The following is an 18046-nucleotide window of genomic DNA, read 5'->3' on the forward strand; positions in this document are numbered from 1 at the left end:
ACACATCTCTGAATTCAGCTGCATACACACATACACACATTGGAAAAGTCGGAAAAACGAGTTAATTGCCCCTTACATAGTAAATGATTAAGCTAGGGCAGTTAGTTAATTGACCCTTACCCAGTATGTGGTTGGGCTGAGGTAGTTAGAAGTTAGTTAACTGCCCCTTATTCAGTATGTGGTTAAGCTACAGTAGTTAGTTAACTACCCCCCAGTATCTGATTAAGCTACAGTAGTTAGTTAACTAACCAATACCCAGTATCTGGTTAAGCTACGGTAGTTAGTTAACTATCCCATACCCAGTATCTGATTAAGCTACGGTAGTTAGTTAACTACCCCATACCCAGTATCTGATTAAGCTAGGGTAGTTAGTTAACTACCCCATACCCAGTATCTGATTAAGCTACGGTAGTTAGTTAACTATATCCAGTATCTGATTAAAGAGCCCCCAGAGTGTAGCACTGTAGTTAGTCACTTGCCCCTTACCCACTTGCCCCTTATGTGATTAAGCTGGGGTATTTAATAGTTAGCTAATCGCCCCTTAGCTGGGGTAGTTAGTAGGTAGCTAATTGCCTCTTACCCAGTATGTGATTAAGCTGGGGTATTTAATAGTTAGTTAATTGCCCCTTAGCTGGGGTAGTTAGTAGGTAGTTAATTGCCCCTTACCCAGAATGTGATTGAGTTGGTCCAGATAGTGTTTGCCAGGGAAGATGGGTCGGTTGGACAACATCTCAGCCAGAATGCATCCCACTGACCAGATATCAATGGACTTGGTGTAGCCCTGGGGTTAGAACACCATTAGAGAGAGGGAGAGAGAGAGAGAGAGAGAGAGAGAGAGAGAGAGAGAGAGAGAGAGAGAGAGAGACAGGCACACACACACACACGTTCAAATGCTGCACACAGTGGTTGTTTTCTATGACTGCTTTACATGCACTTCAGTATCCCGGATCAGGATCAGGAGTTTGAAGTGTACCAGTTTTGTATTTGCGCGCACACACACACCACTGACACTGTATATGCTAAATGTGGGCATACTTTAGTGAGTGTGTGTGTACCTTGGAGTTAAGCATGATTTCTAAAGCTTGGTACTAGCGTTTGTGTGTGTGTGTGTGTGTGTGTGCACCTTGGAGTTGAGCATGATTTCTGGAGCGCGGTACCAGCGTGTGGCCACATACTCCGTCAGGAAGCCAGTGTGGTCATGCTCTGGATCGGCTATCCTTGCCAGGCCGAAGTCACAGATCTACAGAGAGAGAGAGAGAGAGAGAGAGAGAGTTGGTGGTGGTGGTGTGTGTGTGTGTGTATGAATATGTATGAGTGTGCATGCGTGTATATGTGCGCGTGTGTATGTATGAGTATGTATGAGCGTGCTTGCGTGTATGTGTGTGTATGTATATGAGTGTGAGTGTGTGTGTGTGTGTGAGTGTGAGTGTGATTGCGCACGCATGTGTATATGTATGTATGAGCGTATGTATGAGCGTGCGCGTACGGCGCACGCGCGTGTGTGTATGAGCGTGCGTGTGTGTGTGTGTGTGTGTGTGTGTGTGTGTGTGTGTGTGTGTGTGTGTGTATGTGTGCGTGTGCGTGTGTGTGTGTGTACCTTGAGGTCGCAGGTGGTGTTGATGAGCAGGTGTGTGTATGAGTATGTATGAGTGTGTGTGTATGTACATGTGTATGAGTGTATGTATGTATGTATGTATGTATGTGCGTGTGTATGAGTGTATGTATGTATGTATGTATGTATGTATGTATGTATGTGTGTGTGTGTGTGTGCGTGTGTATGTGCGTGTGTATGAGTGTGTGTGTGTGTGTGTGTATGAGTGTATGTGCGTGTGTATGAGTGTATGTATGTATGTATGTGTGTGTGTGTGTGTGTGTGTGTGTGTGTGTGTGTGTGTGTGTGTGTGTGTGTATGAGTGTATGTGCGTGTGTATGAGTGTATGTATGTATGTATGTGTGTGTGTGTGTGTGTGTGTGTGTGTGTGTGTGTGTGTGTGTGTGTGTGTGTGTGTGTGTGTGTATGAGTGTATGTGCGTGCGTGCGTGTGTATGAGCGTGTGTATGTGCGTGTGTGTATGAGTGTATGTATGTATGTATGAGCGCGTGTGTGCGTGTGTACCTTGAGGTCGCAGGTGGTGTTGATGAGCAGGTTGGAGGGCTTGAGGTCGCGGTGCAGGACGTTGGCCGAGTGGATGTACTTCAGGCCGCGCAGGATCTGGTACAGGAAGTAGCAGATGTGGTCGTTGCTCAGCTGCTGCGTCTTCAGGAGCTTGTACAGGTCAGTCTCCATCAGGTCCTGCACGATGTAGCTTCACACACGCGGTCAAGGACACACACACACATACCACAGCACCAAAGACACACTACCTCTCTATGTGTGTTTGTGTGTGTGTGTGTGTGTTGAAGGAGATAATGCGTGTATGAGACTGAGTGTGCACAGGACACATATCTCCTATAATCCAAGATAGATTTTCTTCAAGTTGTTAGGTTTTTGAGCGTTTATTTTAACAAATGACATGGACAACATTATTATTTCATCCACATATCCTTATGCACGATGCACAACAACGCTACTAAGTTAGCTTATAGTAAAACCGTGAGAATCAAGCAAGCCTCACAGGCCGTCACGGCCTTAAAGTGACAGGCACTCAATTCCACTTGCACAGCACCAGTACAGTGTAATGACATGAAAAAGAAGTTTATACAGGGCTCCAGACTAACTTTTTGCACTGGTTGCACTGGTGCGCCTAACTTTTTTTCTTAGGTGCAGCAGCACAAAAGTTAGGTGCACCCACATTTTCAACCACATCGCATTTAACACCGCAGCAGGTTCACTTTTTATCCTAATTACTGTCCTATATAGGTTGTCCTATGACTTATGATTTACAATTCTACAAGAAAAGTAACTTAATGAAGTGTTGGTGCTTTAAGTGCCAATCCCACTGAGCTGAAATTTAAACTTATAACATCTCAAGATTAATCAAATAAAAATAACAGTGAGCAAATTAACAGTGCACGTCTTTTAAGGGCTTCAAACTGCACATCTCATGTCTTACATACTATCCTTCATGATCTTTAGGCCTTGGCTAAACCAGCTCTAGCCAGGCTAGCATCTTCCATAGAAATGTATTTGAGCACAATTTAAAGAGATGTTCCAAGTAGCCTGGGGGATTTTTATGTGATTTTGCAATGATGATTGCAATAATCATTTGACAGCCCCACAATGCAATTTACTTTTTAATTTTAGTATTTTTACATTTTCAATAAGAACATCACTATGGTTAATGCAGTAACGAAATGGTAGGCCTATTAGGCCTATTAGGCCTATTATAGGCTATTGCAATGACTTGCAATGCTCGATCTAAATGTGTCCATTCAATTCACCGTACACAATGACCACAGTTATACATTCAGGGAATATTCGGGCTTTAAATGTAACAGCGATATTCAGTTTGCGCCAAATACCGGATTAAATTGATTGATGCCATCAGAATGAGTTTACACAACTTGCGCGCAAAACGAATATTGCTGTTGAAAACCGGGTTACTCCCTGCATGTAACTGCGGTCAATGACGCACTCCTTTTCGGCCATATCTGTATCTCTGTCGTTCGGGAAGGCCTTGTAGGCCTATGCATTGTTCGCAATTTTAAGAGGTCTTTTCATCTGCAATGACTCCTATAAATTTGGCGCAAGTGGCATTCCTGTACGTCGGATTTACGTTCAAACTATTTTTCTGGTGAATAATTATTTCGGACTGAACTTGGTGAAGGGAAGTTTCACTAGGCCTATCGTAGGCAACGATAAACTTGATCATCATCTCAGGCTCGTCTGATCGGTTTGCTGCTGCCAGCCGCTGAAAGGCTGTGGGGACATTTATCTCGGCCTATGTGACCACACTGTAATGCAACTACATCCACTCTGTTTATCTGACGGGTCTCTGACTTTCTCTCTCTCTCTCTGCAGCACACGCAATTTACACACAGGCACTGGGCCACGGCCAATCAGAGGGAAGGTCCCGCCCTTCACTATCTGTGATTTGTTTAAACCACGATATTGGCCAAATATGTGTCTGTTATTGATCCAAAGGTAGAGTTTCAATGTGGACAGTTTTTCCTCTCTCGAATAGCTGGTCGCACAGGTGCGACCTCCGATTTTTTTTAGTCGCACTTTTGAAAAATTAGGTCGCATATGCGACCAAATTGGTCGCACTCTGGAGCCCTGTTATACATTCTACACAGTTAAGAGCTCACTGGTAAGCTTTCATTTTTTGTAATTAATTGTAAATAATAATTTTCTGTGTTGTGCCATTTCATTTTTGTTTCATTTCTAATAATAATGTAAGTAATAATTACTAATAATGTAAACTAGATGTACCGCAGAGCGGTACAAAATATGCCACCCAGTCCAGCACATTTTTTCCACAAAAATAAGTCACGCTGAAAGGCATATATGATTCTAACTGTCTCACTGGATTGCATTATGCACACTCAATTCTCACTGGTATCTGTTAGACAACAAGTACCAAAACATGATTAGTTCATAGATTTCACATGTAAAATACATTTTATACAACCCCACCCCCATCTTGCCTGTTCATAATTCTGAGAAATTCTTTAATTGTGTGCATGTGTGCGTGTACATGTTTATGTTTATGTGTGTGTGGGTGGGTGGGTGGGTGGGTGTGTGTGTGTGTGTGCGTGCGTGCATGTGCTTGTGTGTGTGCCTGTGTATGTGCCTGTGTGTGTGCCTGTGTATGTGCCTGTGTGTGTGCATGTGCATGCATGCGTACATATGTCTACTGTGTGAGTATGTGTCCTACGTATGATTACTGCGAATGTATGTGTGTGCGTGTGTATCTGTTTATGCACATGTGTGCATATGGAATGGGTTAACATGACCCCTGAAGGCAAACATACGCAAAAAAATGGTCATTCTAGGCCCTACGGTTCTCAAGATATTCACAGAAAACTCTGTTGGTGTACGGTCACTAAATGTACACATAAATTAATTTATTGTATGGCCCCCCATGAACGAAAGTCCACGAAACTTGGCATGCATTCGGAGGGTGTCATAATGATCCTACACTTTCAATTTCGTGCAGTTTTGACCATGTTAGGTCACAGATACCTGCGATTACAACACCTAATTTTTACTTTTTATGTTTAACTAGGTGGCGCTATACATGAAATGAGTGGTTATGGAATGGGTTGACATGGCCCCTTAAGATCAACATACAAAAAAAAGGTGGTCCTCCTAAACCCTACGGTTCTCGAGATATTCACAGAAAACTGTCTGCCCTACCCTCATTTCGGGGGTCCGATGAAAAACGATGGTTCCATGCTATCCATGTGGGGCTACATGCCCACCAAGTTTCGTGTACCCCGGTCTTTCAGTGTCCCGGGAATCCTTGACGGAAAATTGGCCATGCGAAAAAAAAAAAAAGAAAAAAAAAATCTGACTAAACCTATATGACCGCCGCTTCGCTGCGGTCATAATGAAAAAGGTGAAAGAAAAACCTGAATAATCCTGTCCAGTTCAAGTCCTGCAATAATCATGCTTTGAGTTTTTTTAATTATATTTTTTTTCACAGCAGATGCCTGTGTTGATGGTTGTGTCATATTTGTAACTCTCAATCTGTTAATTTTTTTCGACAAAATCCAAAATCCACCAGAAGTCAGTCATCATTTAAGGAGAATTTTAAAAAAATTTGAAGAAATGTTAAAGAACATTTTTTAAAAATTTTCTTTCGGGGTGGAGGGGTGGTAGCTTCCTACGACTAACAGCAACGCTGCAAAGGTTCTAGGTTCTAGTGGAAACACTGCATTACTTAACACCAGGGTCCTGGGCTCCTCTAAGAGGATCTTAGGCGGTTTCTGTCCACTAGATGGCAGTAGAACCCAAATAGACTTAATGTTTACAGTTTTTTTCCCTGAATCCCTCCACACTGGCACCACCACAAGCGTGCCAAACTCATTTAAACGCAAGCGTGCCAAACTCATTTAAACACAAGCGTGCCAAACTCATTTAAACACAAGCGTGCCAAACTCATTTCACATTCTCTGCTTTACACACCGTTTGGCATTTTAAAAGCAGGGCTGTTCACCCTTAGGTGACGCTTACTTCATGACATCATCACACCTGCGGAGTATACTATGAAGCACGTTAGACATATCTAGGCTACACAAAGCCTTGATACTTGTGATACTCGTGATACTACGATAGCAGTTATGTGATATATTTGTCAAACTAGGCTTTCAGCTCAGATCTGTGCGCGTTCTCGGTGTTGGGATGACGTTGCCAATTGTGAAACGTGGAGACGCACAAGACCGCCTCTATTTAAAAACAATAACTTCCGCATTTATGAGCGATAGCTTAATCTACACTGCGATCATTTTTTGTGTCTATTCTATAACATAGTGCCATATTTGCCCGCACAAGACTGTTAAAGCGCCTGCGATATCCAAAATGTTTGGAGAGGCGGAGCTCCTCCTGTAAGATATGACAGAATCCTAAACGTGAGAACTTGGTTTTTCAAGATAATTGATTGGTCAGTGGGCGGTAGTTTTACACGATTTGAGCTATAACTTAGCACATAACCTGCTCCCGACCAGGTTTGGTTGACAGCATAAGACACCATGGGGATACAGCGACGCTGAAACAGAGCCACTTTCGTGTCACAGCATAGCCTGGCTTTGAGCGCAACATACCTCGCTAACCCACTAATCGAGATTCGTAGTATAGCCTACTGATGTGGATGAAGCCTTTGTTTTATTATTATTATTATTATTATTATTATTATTGCTCAATTTTTGTTGATTTTGTACATTTGTTATTTTGTTACCAGAAGCTAAGACATGTTTGTCAACATGACACTAACGGTGGGTGTACTTCCTATTTAGTCCATTAACAGGCGTTATAGAGAATCATATACACTTGTACACAACTATATATTCTTTTCCCTTCCAAAGTGAAGGACACACACATCCCCACCCACACACACCCACACACACGGAGCGTTAAGGATACACATCTCTCATGTAATCGATGCGGCGGGCACGGAGGATGTCGTTGATGCCGATGATGTTCTCGTGGCGGAAGCGGAGGAGAATCTTGATCTCGCGCAGGGTGCGTTGACAGTAGGTCTGGTGCTCGAACGGGCTGATCTTCTTAATGGCCACCCGGATCTTATTCACGTTATCAAACGCCGAGCTGAAACACACAAACACCGCCTCTTAGCTTAGTGTGTGTGTGTGTGTGAGTGTGAGTGTGTATGGGTGGGTGTGTGTGTGTGTATGGTGATCGAATGGCCTGATCTTCAAGCTTCATGTGAGGAAGGGGGAGATGACTGTGTTTATTAGTGACGCCTTGGGGAAGGGCAGGTGTGTGTGTGTGTGTGTGAGTGTAGGGCAAGGTACAGGAGGAGTGGTCAGGTTACATCACTGTTCCACCCACTACTGAGACTTCTTATGGTCCCCCCCCAGACACACACACACACACAGATGAGGGTCAGGGTGTAGAATCTGAATAGGCCTCTGTATTATCCCCACTCACTGCCATGCCTTACATACCTACAGAGAGAGAGAGAGGGGGGGGGGGGGAGGGCAAGAGAGAGGGCGAGAGAGAGAGAGGGAGAGAGAGAGAGAGGGCAAGAGAGAGATAGAGGGAGAGAGAGAGAGAAAGAGCAAGAGAGAGGGCGAGAGAAGGCAAGAGGGAGAGAGAGAGAGGAAGAGAGAGAGAGAGAGAGAGGGAGAGAGAGAGAGAGAGAGAGAGAGAGAGAGCAAGAGAGGGCGAGAGAAGGCAAGAGGGAGGGAGAGAGAGGAAGAGAGAGAGAGAGAGAGAGGGAGGGAGAGAGAGAGAGAGAGAGAGAGAGCAAGAGAGGGCGAGAGAAGGCAAGAGGGAGGGAGAGAGAGGAAGAGAGAGAGAGAGAGAGAGGGAGAGAGAGAGAGAGGGGGAGAGAGAGAGAGGGGGAGGGAGGGAGGTGGTGAAGGGAGGACTATATCCTCTGTATGGTGATTGTTGGACCAAAGAGTAATTGTCAGAAATCTCCCTGAAATGACCCATTCTATAACAAACCTCGGTCTGTTCCGTTTGTCACACGTGCACATACACAAACACAAACACACAAAGACCTGTGCAAACAAACAGCCAAACATCTCCAAAAATTACATAAAACTAAAATCATTTCTACAGCCCTATAAAGCAGCAACGTTTGGTGTGGTTACATGTAGATTTCAAGTGACGTGACGTGTGTGTTTGTGTGTGTTAGGGTTATTGCGTGCAGGCAACCAATCATGAAGGAATTGCATAGATGACTAGCAGGCGAGCGTAAACCCACAGGCCCCGACACAACAGGTTTCAGATTAATAGCTGATCTTATTGCACCACAAACTGACTTGAGCTTCATCCTTGCGCAGTTGTGCAAGCAAGGAGAATTAACCAACTTCCTGTGGCGAAAGAACGTGTCCAGTTGATAACCACCACATTCTATCTACGAACGACACAAATATTTATAAACACCGCCGAGAGTGCGCGCGAGGAGACACTAGGCAGGGTTCTGTGGACCGAACGCTGCTGCGCAGTAAACTCACACACTTCCTGTATCAAAAAATAATTTGGCAACCTCTTAACCACGCCTATTTAGCCGTGGAGTAACATGAGCATTACTACTAGTTAGCACCTTAGCATGCAGGCAATGGCCAAATCAATCAGTCACTGTTGTTTACACATACACATTTCCCTGCCACTTAAAACGGTATGGCGAGATCCGATCAACACGGTGGACGAACGGGCAAGATGAAAACGGAGATTCTGTCCGTGTGCTAACCAGCTAACTTAGTGAGCTAGTTAGCGGACAGGCATCAAAATGACAGTTCGGTGGCCAGCTAGCTATTTTCGCTAGCATTTAATGGATGCTTTCCTTGCAATCTGTTGCTGTTTACATGACACCGAGTACACCAACAACCCTTTGGGAAGATGCTCCATGAGGTTGCGAAATAACGAGCATAAGGCCCTTAGCTAATGTTTACATCCGCGTATTCCGTCTTTAAGCCTGGATAGGCTGCTAGCCAGCCAACACCTTTTTAGTTCGACAGACAGATTTGCGATTTTCAAGATGTGAACAAACACAAACACCATTTCCCCGCTTACCAGACCATCCCGTAGGCCCCTTCCCCGATGTACAGGAGGTCGGTGTAGCGGGGGCCAACATCGAAATTCTGTCCTTTCACCGACTCCAGGCCAGGCTTGGATCCAGCGGCTCCCGTCGCTTCCCCGGGCGCGACAGCTCCACCGGCCCCGGTGGCGCTGTTATTCGAGCCTGCGGCTCCGGCCGCAGCCGCACTGCTGCTGGAATCCGCCATGCTGCTCTACGGCGACGGCCTGTTTTCGGTGGCTACGGCGGGTAGGGGGTCCCGGTGTGTCTCGCAGACGGAATGCAGACTTACTAGCAGCGGGATGAACGCGGTTTCTTTGGAGGGTTCGCTTCGCTGACAGTGGAAGAGGAGTCGTGCACGGGCCCCTCTCTCTAGCGAGAGTGAGTGTATGTAAACGGATTCCGTACGTGAACGCGGATCCGTCTTCAACCTCAGGGCGTGTGCGCGTGCTAAAGTGATCCAAGCGTGCATGCTCGTGGTGAGAAGACAGTGCCCGTGAGTGGGCGTGTCCGTGCCAACCCCGAGTGGCCAGCTCGAGTTTCCTGCAGAGAAGGGGGGGGGGGGGGAGAGAGGGATGGACAGAAGAGAAAATGGGCAGAGATAGATAGAGAAAGAGAGAGAGAACAACTGCAGCCAAGGCCATCTGCCTGGCTGATGCTGTTGCTCATATCATGGTGACTATACCAGCATGCCCATCTTATAAACAGGTCTTAGTTTTAAGCCATCAGTGTCTCACTAACATTGTCCAAAAGACTGGCTATCAGTGTCTCTGTTAGCATTGTCCAAAAGACTGGATAAGTGTCTCCGTTAGCATTGTCCAAAAGACTGGCTATGAGTGTCTCTGTTAGCATTGTCCAAAAGACAGGCTATCAGTGTCTCCGTTAGCATTGTCCAAAAGACTGGCTATAGAGTCTCTGTTAGCATTGTCCAAAAGACTGGCTATCAGTGTCTCTGTTAGCATTGTCCAAAAGACTGGCTATCAGTATCTCTGTTAGCATTGTCCAAAATACTGGCTATCAGTGGTTGTTTTGGGATATAATTGTATAATTGTCTAGTGATGGTCCTGACGTTAAATAGACCTTAGTGAATGAGGTTATGTAGTCATAGAAAGAGGTTACGCAGTCCTATAAAGAGGTTATGTACTGTAGTCCTTATGATGTTATGTGGTGCTACAGAGATGCTCGTGGCTCTCAAACATCCATCACTGCAGATCCAGCCTCGGCCTAATATATAACAGGGCATGACAGTCATGACATAATATATAACAGGGCATGACAGTCATGCTGTAAGTCACTTCATACGTAATATATAACAGGGCATGACAGTCATGCTCTAAGTCACTTCATACGTAATATATAACAGGGCATGACAGAGTCATGTTGTAAGTCACGTCATACGTAATATATAACAGGGCATGACAGTCATGACATAATATATAACAGGGCATGACAGTCATGCTGTAAGTCACTACATACGTAATATATAACAGGGCATGACAGTCATGTTGTAAGTCACTTCATACGTAATATATAACAGGGCATGACAGAGTCATGTTGTAAGTCACGTCATACGTAATATATAACAGGGCATGACAGTCATGACATAATATATAACAGGGCATGACAGTCATGCTGTAAGTCACATCATACGTAATATATAACAGGGCATGACAGTCATGTTGTAAGTCACTTCATACATAATATATAACAGGGCATGACAGTCATGCTGTAAGTCACTGTCGTAAAGCACTCGATAACCGTATACATGTTAAACATTACAAGGATGTGTCTAGCGTAGCTTACACAGATTTCAGAGGATGCGTCTGCAGCTTAGACTTCAGAGCATGCGTCTGTAGCCGTCTGTAGCCTATTCAGAGGATGCGTCTGCAGCCTATTCAGAGCATGCGTCTGTAGCCTATTCAGAGGATGCGTCTGTAGCCGTCTGTAGCCTATTCAGAGGATGCGTCTGTAGCCTATTCAGAGGATGCGTCTGTAGCCTATTCAGAGGATGCGTCTGCAGCCTATTCAGAGGATGTGTCTATAGATGCGTCTGTAGCCTATTCAGAGGATGCGTCTGTGATAGATAGATAGATAGATAGATAGATAGATAGATACTTTATTGATCCCCAAGGGGAAATTCAAGGTCTCAGTAGCATACAGACATCACACACAACACTTACAGCAGAAAAAGTAATAAACATATAAAAAAAACTGTACAATAGAGACAGAAGACTAAAAAACATGATACTAAAATACTAAATACTAAACAAACTTAATCAAATATCAACATAGTGTGCTTAAGGATGATCAAGCATGACAGGGCAGGAACTGAGCCTGTAATTCAGTGTGCAGCTGAGGATGATCGCTTCCTTGTTGTCCCTGTCAAGGGTGTCATGGTCGTGGACCCCTCAACAGACACAAGCAAGATGCAATATACAGTTGAAAGGGTGGGGATAGTAATATGGACATATAAGACCAAGCTGTGACCACACTTATACCTTTCTTAATATAGTTATTTATATATAGATATATAGACTTTATTCTTGCACTGTTTGACTTACTCATTTGCACCATCACCATGACACTCATTCACAAAGAGCACCTTACCTTACCTTATGCACAGAGGACCACAGGCTCAGTCCCTGCTTCAGTCATTGCAAGCGCACCTGATTGATTAATCACCCACTATGTGGATACTGTTTTTTAGAATTGATTTAGATTAAGTTTTATTTAGTATAATTTGTATTTTAGTATATTTAGTATATTCTTTATCTTCTACAGTCCTTATTGCTTAGTTGTGTTTTTTATATTATATACTTTAAATTACTTTTTCTGCTGTTAGTGAATGTGTGTGTGTATGTTGTCTGTATGCTACTGTGACCTTGAATTTCCCCTAGGGATCAATAAAGTATCTATCTATCTATCTATCTATCTAAGAGAATAATGTATAATGTAGACAAGATATAACAAAACTATGTCAGTGCAAGAATAGGTTGAGGTAAAAGGGTTACAGCCATTGGTCAAGTATTGAGTATAAGGTATTAAGCATCAAGTTCGGCCACAGTCCAGGAGGGAGGGAGGGGTTGTGCAAATGTACTAATATAGCATGTAATCAGACTATGCAGAAAAGTCTATCTTTCCTCTACCCTTAAGTGAAGCGTTGAACAGTTCAATGGCCCTGGGGACAAATTACTTCCACAGTCTGTCAGTTGTGCATGACAGTGAGCGAAGTCTTCAGCTGATCAGGCTCTTCTGCTTTACAATAGTGCTGTGGAGTGGATGACATTAATTATCCAAGATGCTGATCAGTTTGTTCAGGGTCCTTTTGTCTGATATTGAAGTGATGCACTCCAGTTCAGCTCCCACGACAGAGCCAGCTTTCCTTACCAGCCTGTCAAGTCGCCCAGCATCCTTCTTCTTTGTGCTTCCTCCCCAGCATACCACAGCATAGAAGAGGACGCTGGCAACAACAGACTGGTAAAACACATGGACGGATTATGAACTTTCCATGTTGTGTTGCAACACTTTCGGGCCCCTGGGCCCATGTATTAAGGGCCCCCCACTAATTGTCACATATGTGGAAGGTGGGGGGGTTGGGGGTCCTCCCCCAGAAATTGTTTCGTTTGATGTGATTTCCTGTATTCTGGTGCATTTTGGGGATGGCCAATACTTTAATTCAATCAGATTTATAGCCTACATACTGATTTGTTGATATTGAGGCAGTGATTCCATGCAAAGGCTTGGGCTTCAGGGCCCCCTGACCCCTGAGGGGTTGGATGGTGTTAAAAGGACTTGAGAAATCAATTAACATGATTCTCACAGCACTTTTCCGTGTTCCATTCTGTGATGATGTCACAGATTCATAAGGATGTTTCCTCATAGTATGTTTGTTTATGGTAGATTTATGTTTATTGGCAGACACTAGAGTTGGATGTCTCGAGACCGGTCTTGGTCTCGAGACCACTTTTACGTGGTCTCGGTCTTGTCACAGTCTCGACCGTCTTTGGTCTTGGTCTTGTCTTGGTCTCGGATCCCTCGGTCTTGTCTTGGTCTCATTGTCTTGGTCTTGCGGTCTCGGGTCGACATAGTGGTCGGGAGATTTGCAACAAATATGTCCATGATACAAAACATAACATTCGATAATGCAACATTAAATTATTTCGCCTTTCACGCCCTTCAAATGCAACCTTTCAAATGCAACCAATCAATGACATACATGTATTTTGTTGTGATTAAGAAACTGGCTTTAGGTTTACGTTGTAGCTGTCAGTCTCAGTCAGACCTAGTAATAATAATGTCAGCGAATTCCGCCATCATTAAATTTGCATTCACGGAACATAAAGAAATTTGCGGTCCAGGGGCAAGAAAGAAGCATTCTGCAAAATGCAAGTTTTGCAAAGTCTCTCTCTCTCATCATTGTCATGCAATTGCTATAGCCTACATAGTTTATCTCACCCAGTCTACGAAAACATTTACAGTGAGTGAGCTCACAGTCACACACATTCATGACATGCTCTGTCTCTGCATTGTTCTGTCTGTAGTTGAAATAATACCTTCTTAAATTTAATTTAAACTGGGACTGCACCTCTTACCCCAGCAGGGTTCTCAAGTCTCACGCAATGGGCGTGAGACACACGCAATTCAACAAGTTCACACGCCACACCTTGCATTTCTCACGCAGAAATATTTCTAGGGATGTCAAGGTATCTGCATAATTATTAGAGGAGGCGCAGGGATACGAGAGGATTTCTCGCAGGGTTCAGAACTAGCGCACCACTCACCAGCAAAATAAAAAAAAAAAAATAGCCACCGACATCCAATCAAAAAATAGTAGGCTATTCGTTGTATCCGGGTAAAATTCCAAAATAGCACATCCCCTCCCTACAACCACGTTATGCTTGTGTGGGGTTACACGTTTAAGATTTCAAAACTGCACCAACATTCTTTTTATTCAGAAATTCAACTGTCTGTTATTTGGTAAACCAGCCTATGGTACTTTACAGGGTGTGTAAATCAAGCCTTTTCACGAACATTTGGCCTAGCCTACTTTATGGCAAAATTATTTCTTATCTATAAACTAAACTAAACTGTCGGTCATTAAGAAAACCTAATGATTGTGTCGTTATAGCTTTGTGTAGGCCAGACATCAGCAACGTTCATTTTACACGACCAATCACTCTCGTGGCTGCCTGCACTTTCCCTGTCGTCACGTCTGCAACTTTCGTTTGTGCTTTTTAGCGCCGTGTTCATCAGGTCCCGGGACACCCATCTGAGCCTCCATGGACCATGTCAACAATGAATGAAAATTATCTTATTATCAACGAGTGTTATCAATTTGAGCGAGTATGCTACACATACATTTTTTTCTAAACATACAGGACTGCTGCAGACAATGACCTGCCAACCACCATAATGTATAATGAACTTGCTGTCCTCGGTTTCGGCATGCACATGCTTAGTCTAATGATTCAGTGACAATATAGGCTACTCAAGTGAATAAAGCAATTAGCCTAATAAATAAAATATTTGTCTCACTCAGTAGGCCTACATATCGTAAATTGGTGAGCCATAGAATATCCCAGCGTCACGATTATTATATTTCAAGATTCCAATCTATCCCACCTAAATATGAAAAGTTATTTCTACTGACATGCTTCCTGGTGACATAAAAAACAAATGGTTTCCCTTGATAAGGCTGACATAAGAGACATAGGCTATGCATTATACTTTTTTTATAATTAGTGAGTGAGTGCACCCCCCCCCCCCCAATCTCACTCCAAGCTGAGCTCAAAACTTGAGAACCCTGCCCCAGTATGCTGCTCTTATTCAATTGATGCAAGTTATGGTGTAACACCAGAGACTTTCTAATGTGGAGACGCAGCACTCAAAAAATCCTCCATAGAAATGCATGGGGCTAGTTTGCAACGCCAATATGGCCGTTGTCTACACATATCCCACCCCTTCCTCGCCAAAATGTCGACATGTGTATACATTGAGCCAATCATGTGGTGTGTGTTGACTACATTGAGCCAATTATGTGCTGTGTTGTGCAGACATTGTGCCAATCATGTGTTGTGAACTCGACACTGGAGCACGGTTGGTGTGGTGAAGCCTTGCGCACGCGCATTTCTGCTGAATAGGATGCCCGATGAGTACCCAAAAAGCGTTGCAATATGGCTGCCGAGTGGAGGGACATGCCTAAAAGGACTTTGGTAAAACTAGCTCGCTAGCTGTTTTTTTTTTTTTTTTTTTTGGTCTCGGTCTTGGTCTCGGTCTCGTCTCGACTTTGTCTTGGTCTTGACTCAGTCTGTCTTGGCCTTGGTCTCGTCTTGGTCTCGGTCTTGATACCCTCTGGTCTTGGTAGTGTCTTGGTCTCGGTTTAGGCGGTCTTGACTACAAGTCTAGCAGACACAATACAATATATTATTAGTTAACAATAGTAGTTTAAAACAAAGTTGAAGAGCCTACATTGAGCATATAGTCATACAACAATAGGTGAATATGAAATATCAACAATAAAAATAATTAATTAATTATGAACGAAAAAGCATAGGCCTAAACATTTTTGCATTTTTGGAGTTTGAACCGCGTCGATAGCTCAAACGGTCTAGGAGCAAAAATGTTATGTTTCTCTCCTCCATCTACCCATGTCCTTGATTGCCTAGCCTTTCTGCCCCCACCCCCATCCCCAACACACACACAAAAAACACACACACTTACATCATCACTGTCATCACCTCACATACATACTGCACACTGCTTGCTACAGTAAGCCTCCTCTACATACTTGCTGCACACTGCCCCCCCTCCCTACATACACAGCACATTGTCTTCAGGATCTTCTCCAACACACATCCTCTACATACTTACAGCACACTGACCCCACCTACCCACACACACACTACACACACACACACACAGTCACTGCTCCACTCCCCTCCCGCCCACACACACATCTTCACTGTCATCACTCACATACATCATACATACAGTACTCTGCTTGCAATAGTAAGTCCCTTCACCATACTTGCGGTACACTGCCCCCCCCCCCTCCCCTACATACACAGCACATTATTTCATTAGGAAGCTTCTCCAACACACATCCATCCCCAACATACTTACAGCACACTGCCCCCCCCCCCCCCCCCCCAATACACAGCACATTGTCTCACGAGGAAGCTTCTCCAACACACATTATGCACACTGCCCTCTCCCCACATACACAGCACACTATCCCATCTCCCCTGTCATCCCCCCAACACACACACCAAGACCCCTGGCAGTTGGGTTAGCCCCTTGAGCCGTGGATCGATCTGCCCAAGGTTTCTTCCTTGGTAAGGGAGTTTTTCCTTGCCCCTGTTGCTCTTGGGTGCTCCTTGTTGGTGCCCCCCCCAATCCCAATCCTCCCCCACCTTTCTTATGCAGCCCTTGCCACTTAAAGGAGAATTCCGGTGTGATTTTGACCTAAAGTGTTTTGAAACATGATACCGAGTGTGAACGTATGTCTCATAGCCCATCTCGGCTTGTCCCCTGCACTCCGAAATCTGGCGCTAGTTAGCCGATGCTACCAACAAGGCGGTCAATGGTGGTGCCTCGGCATCGGCATAGCCATGCAAATAAATCACTGTTTTACACCATTTACGAGGCTCAATGTATCTCCACACTTCATTGGTAGACTTCTGAGGGCCCTGACATTTAAAACGAGACATTGAGAACTTTGAAAAAGCACTGGTAGTTTACTTACAAGACGATTTATACAGACAGTACCTTCACGAAGTTTAGCGTTTGCAGCCATCTTGAATTTAGTCACGATAAGTCAAGCTATGAGTAAGAATGAACAGGTATGATAAGGGATCAGATTCCAAAAATAATTCTGTGGAAATGCATAGATTACAGTTTCTTCCAGTAGCAGCAACTGGAATCCATGCATTTCCACGGAATTATTTTTGGAATCTGATCCCTTATCATACCTGTTCATTCTTACTCGTCGCTCGACTTATCGTGACTAAATTCAAGATGGCTGCAAACGCTAAACTTCGAGAAGATACTGTCTGTATAAATCGTCTTGTAAGTAAACTACCAGTGCTTTTTCGAAGTTCTCAATGTCTCGTTTTAAATGTCAGGGCCCTTGGAAGTCTACCGATGAAGTGTGGAGATACATTGAGCCTCGTAAATGGTGTAAAACAGTGATTTATTTGCATGGCTATGCCGATGCCGAGGCACCACCATTGACCGCCTTGTTGGTAGCATCGGCTAACTAGCACCAGATTTCGGAGTGCAGGGGACAAGCCGAGATGGGCTATGAGACATACGTTCACACTTGGTATCATGTTTCAAAACACTTTAGGTCAAAATCACACCGGAATTCTCCTTTAATCTACTAAACCCCTCTTCTACTGCACTTTTTACCCCCCCCCCCCCCCCCATAAATGCACAAATAGGCTGACACCAGACATAATTTCACTGCATTTCTTCCCTCCAGTAACTATGCATGTGACAATAAACTTCCTTGTATCCTTGTATCCTTGTAAACATACTAACACCAACTCTGTAAGATAATTAATTAATTAGGCTAAATGCTAGGTGAACATGAGCCTTAAACCATACTTGCCAACATTTATGTTTTTATCTTTTCTGTTGCAATGTGTTTTCCTTTTTGACCATTCTAAACAGATATGATCTGAAACTTACAAATCAAACAAGGATCGAAACACAGTTGAGCCGTGCAAAAACACCCACACTAACCACTACACCATCAGACAAGTCTACGCACGGGCACCCCTGCGCCGACACCGGTGAAATGGGTGAAATGCACCGAAGGTTCACTTAGCTTTGGTCACATGACATGGGGATTTTGAACGATGTTTCGAAGCAGTGGTCACATGACATGGCTGTTTT

General features: G+C 44.0%; 1 protein-coding gene across 1 annotated transcript in view; it reads right to left on the reverse strand.

Moving 5' to 3' along the window:
* mapk3 (mitogen-activated protein kinase 3) overlaps positions 1–9593 on the reverse strand; it is an 18774-nt gene extending 9181 nt beyond the window's left edge. Inside the window, exons 1-5 of the mRNA XM_076297635.1 lie at positions 9145–9593; positions 7024–7206; positions 2116–2305; positions 1124–1240; positions 667–781 (exon numbers count right to left, since the gene is read on the reverse strand). Coding sequence (XP_076153750.1) covers positions 667–781; positions 1124–1240; positions 2116–2305; positions 7024–7206; positions 9145–9356 — 817 coding nt within the window. The 5' untranslated portion in view covers positions 9357–9593. The remainder of the gene's footprint in view (positions 1–666; positions 782–1123; positions 1241–2115; positions 2306–7023; positions 7207–9144) is intronic.
* Positions 9594–18046: the final 8453 nt, after the last annotated feature.

This window comes from Alosa pseudoharengus, unplaced genomic scaffold (genome assembly GCF_046254945.1).
Source record: "Alosa pseudoharengus isolate Yale_2024_CS ecotype anadromous, Long Island Sound unplaced genomic scaffold, YU_APseudo_1.1 YU_APseudo_1.1_scf_21, whole genome shotgun sequence".
Taxonomy (NCBI): Eukaryota; Metazoa; Chordata; class Actinopteri; order Clupeiformes; family Clupeidae; genus Alosa; species Alosa pseudoharengus.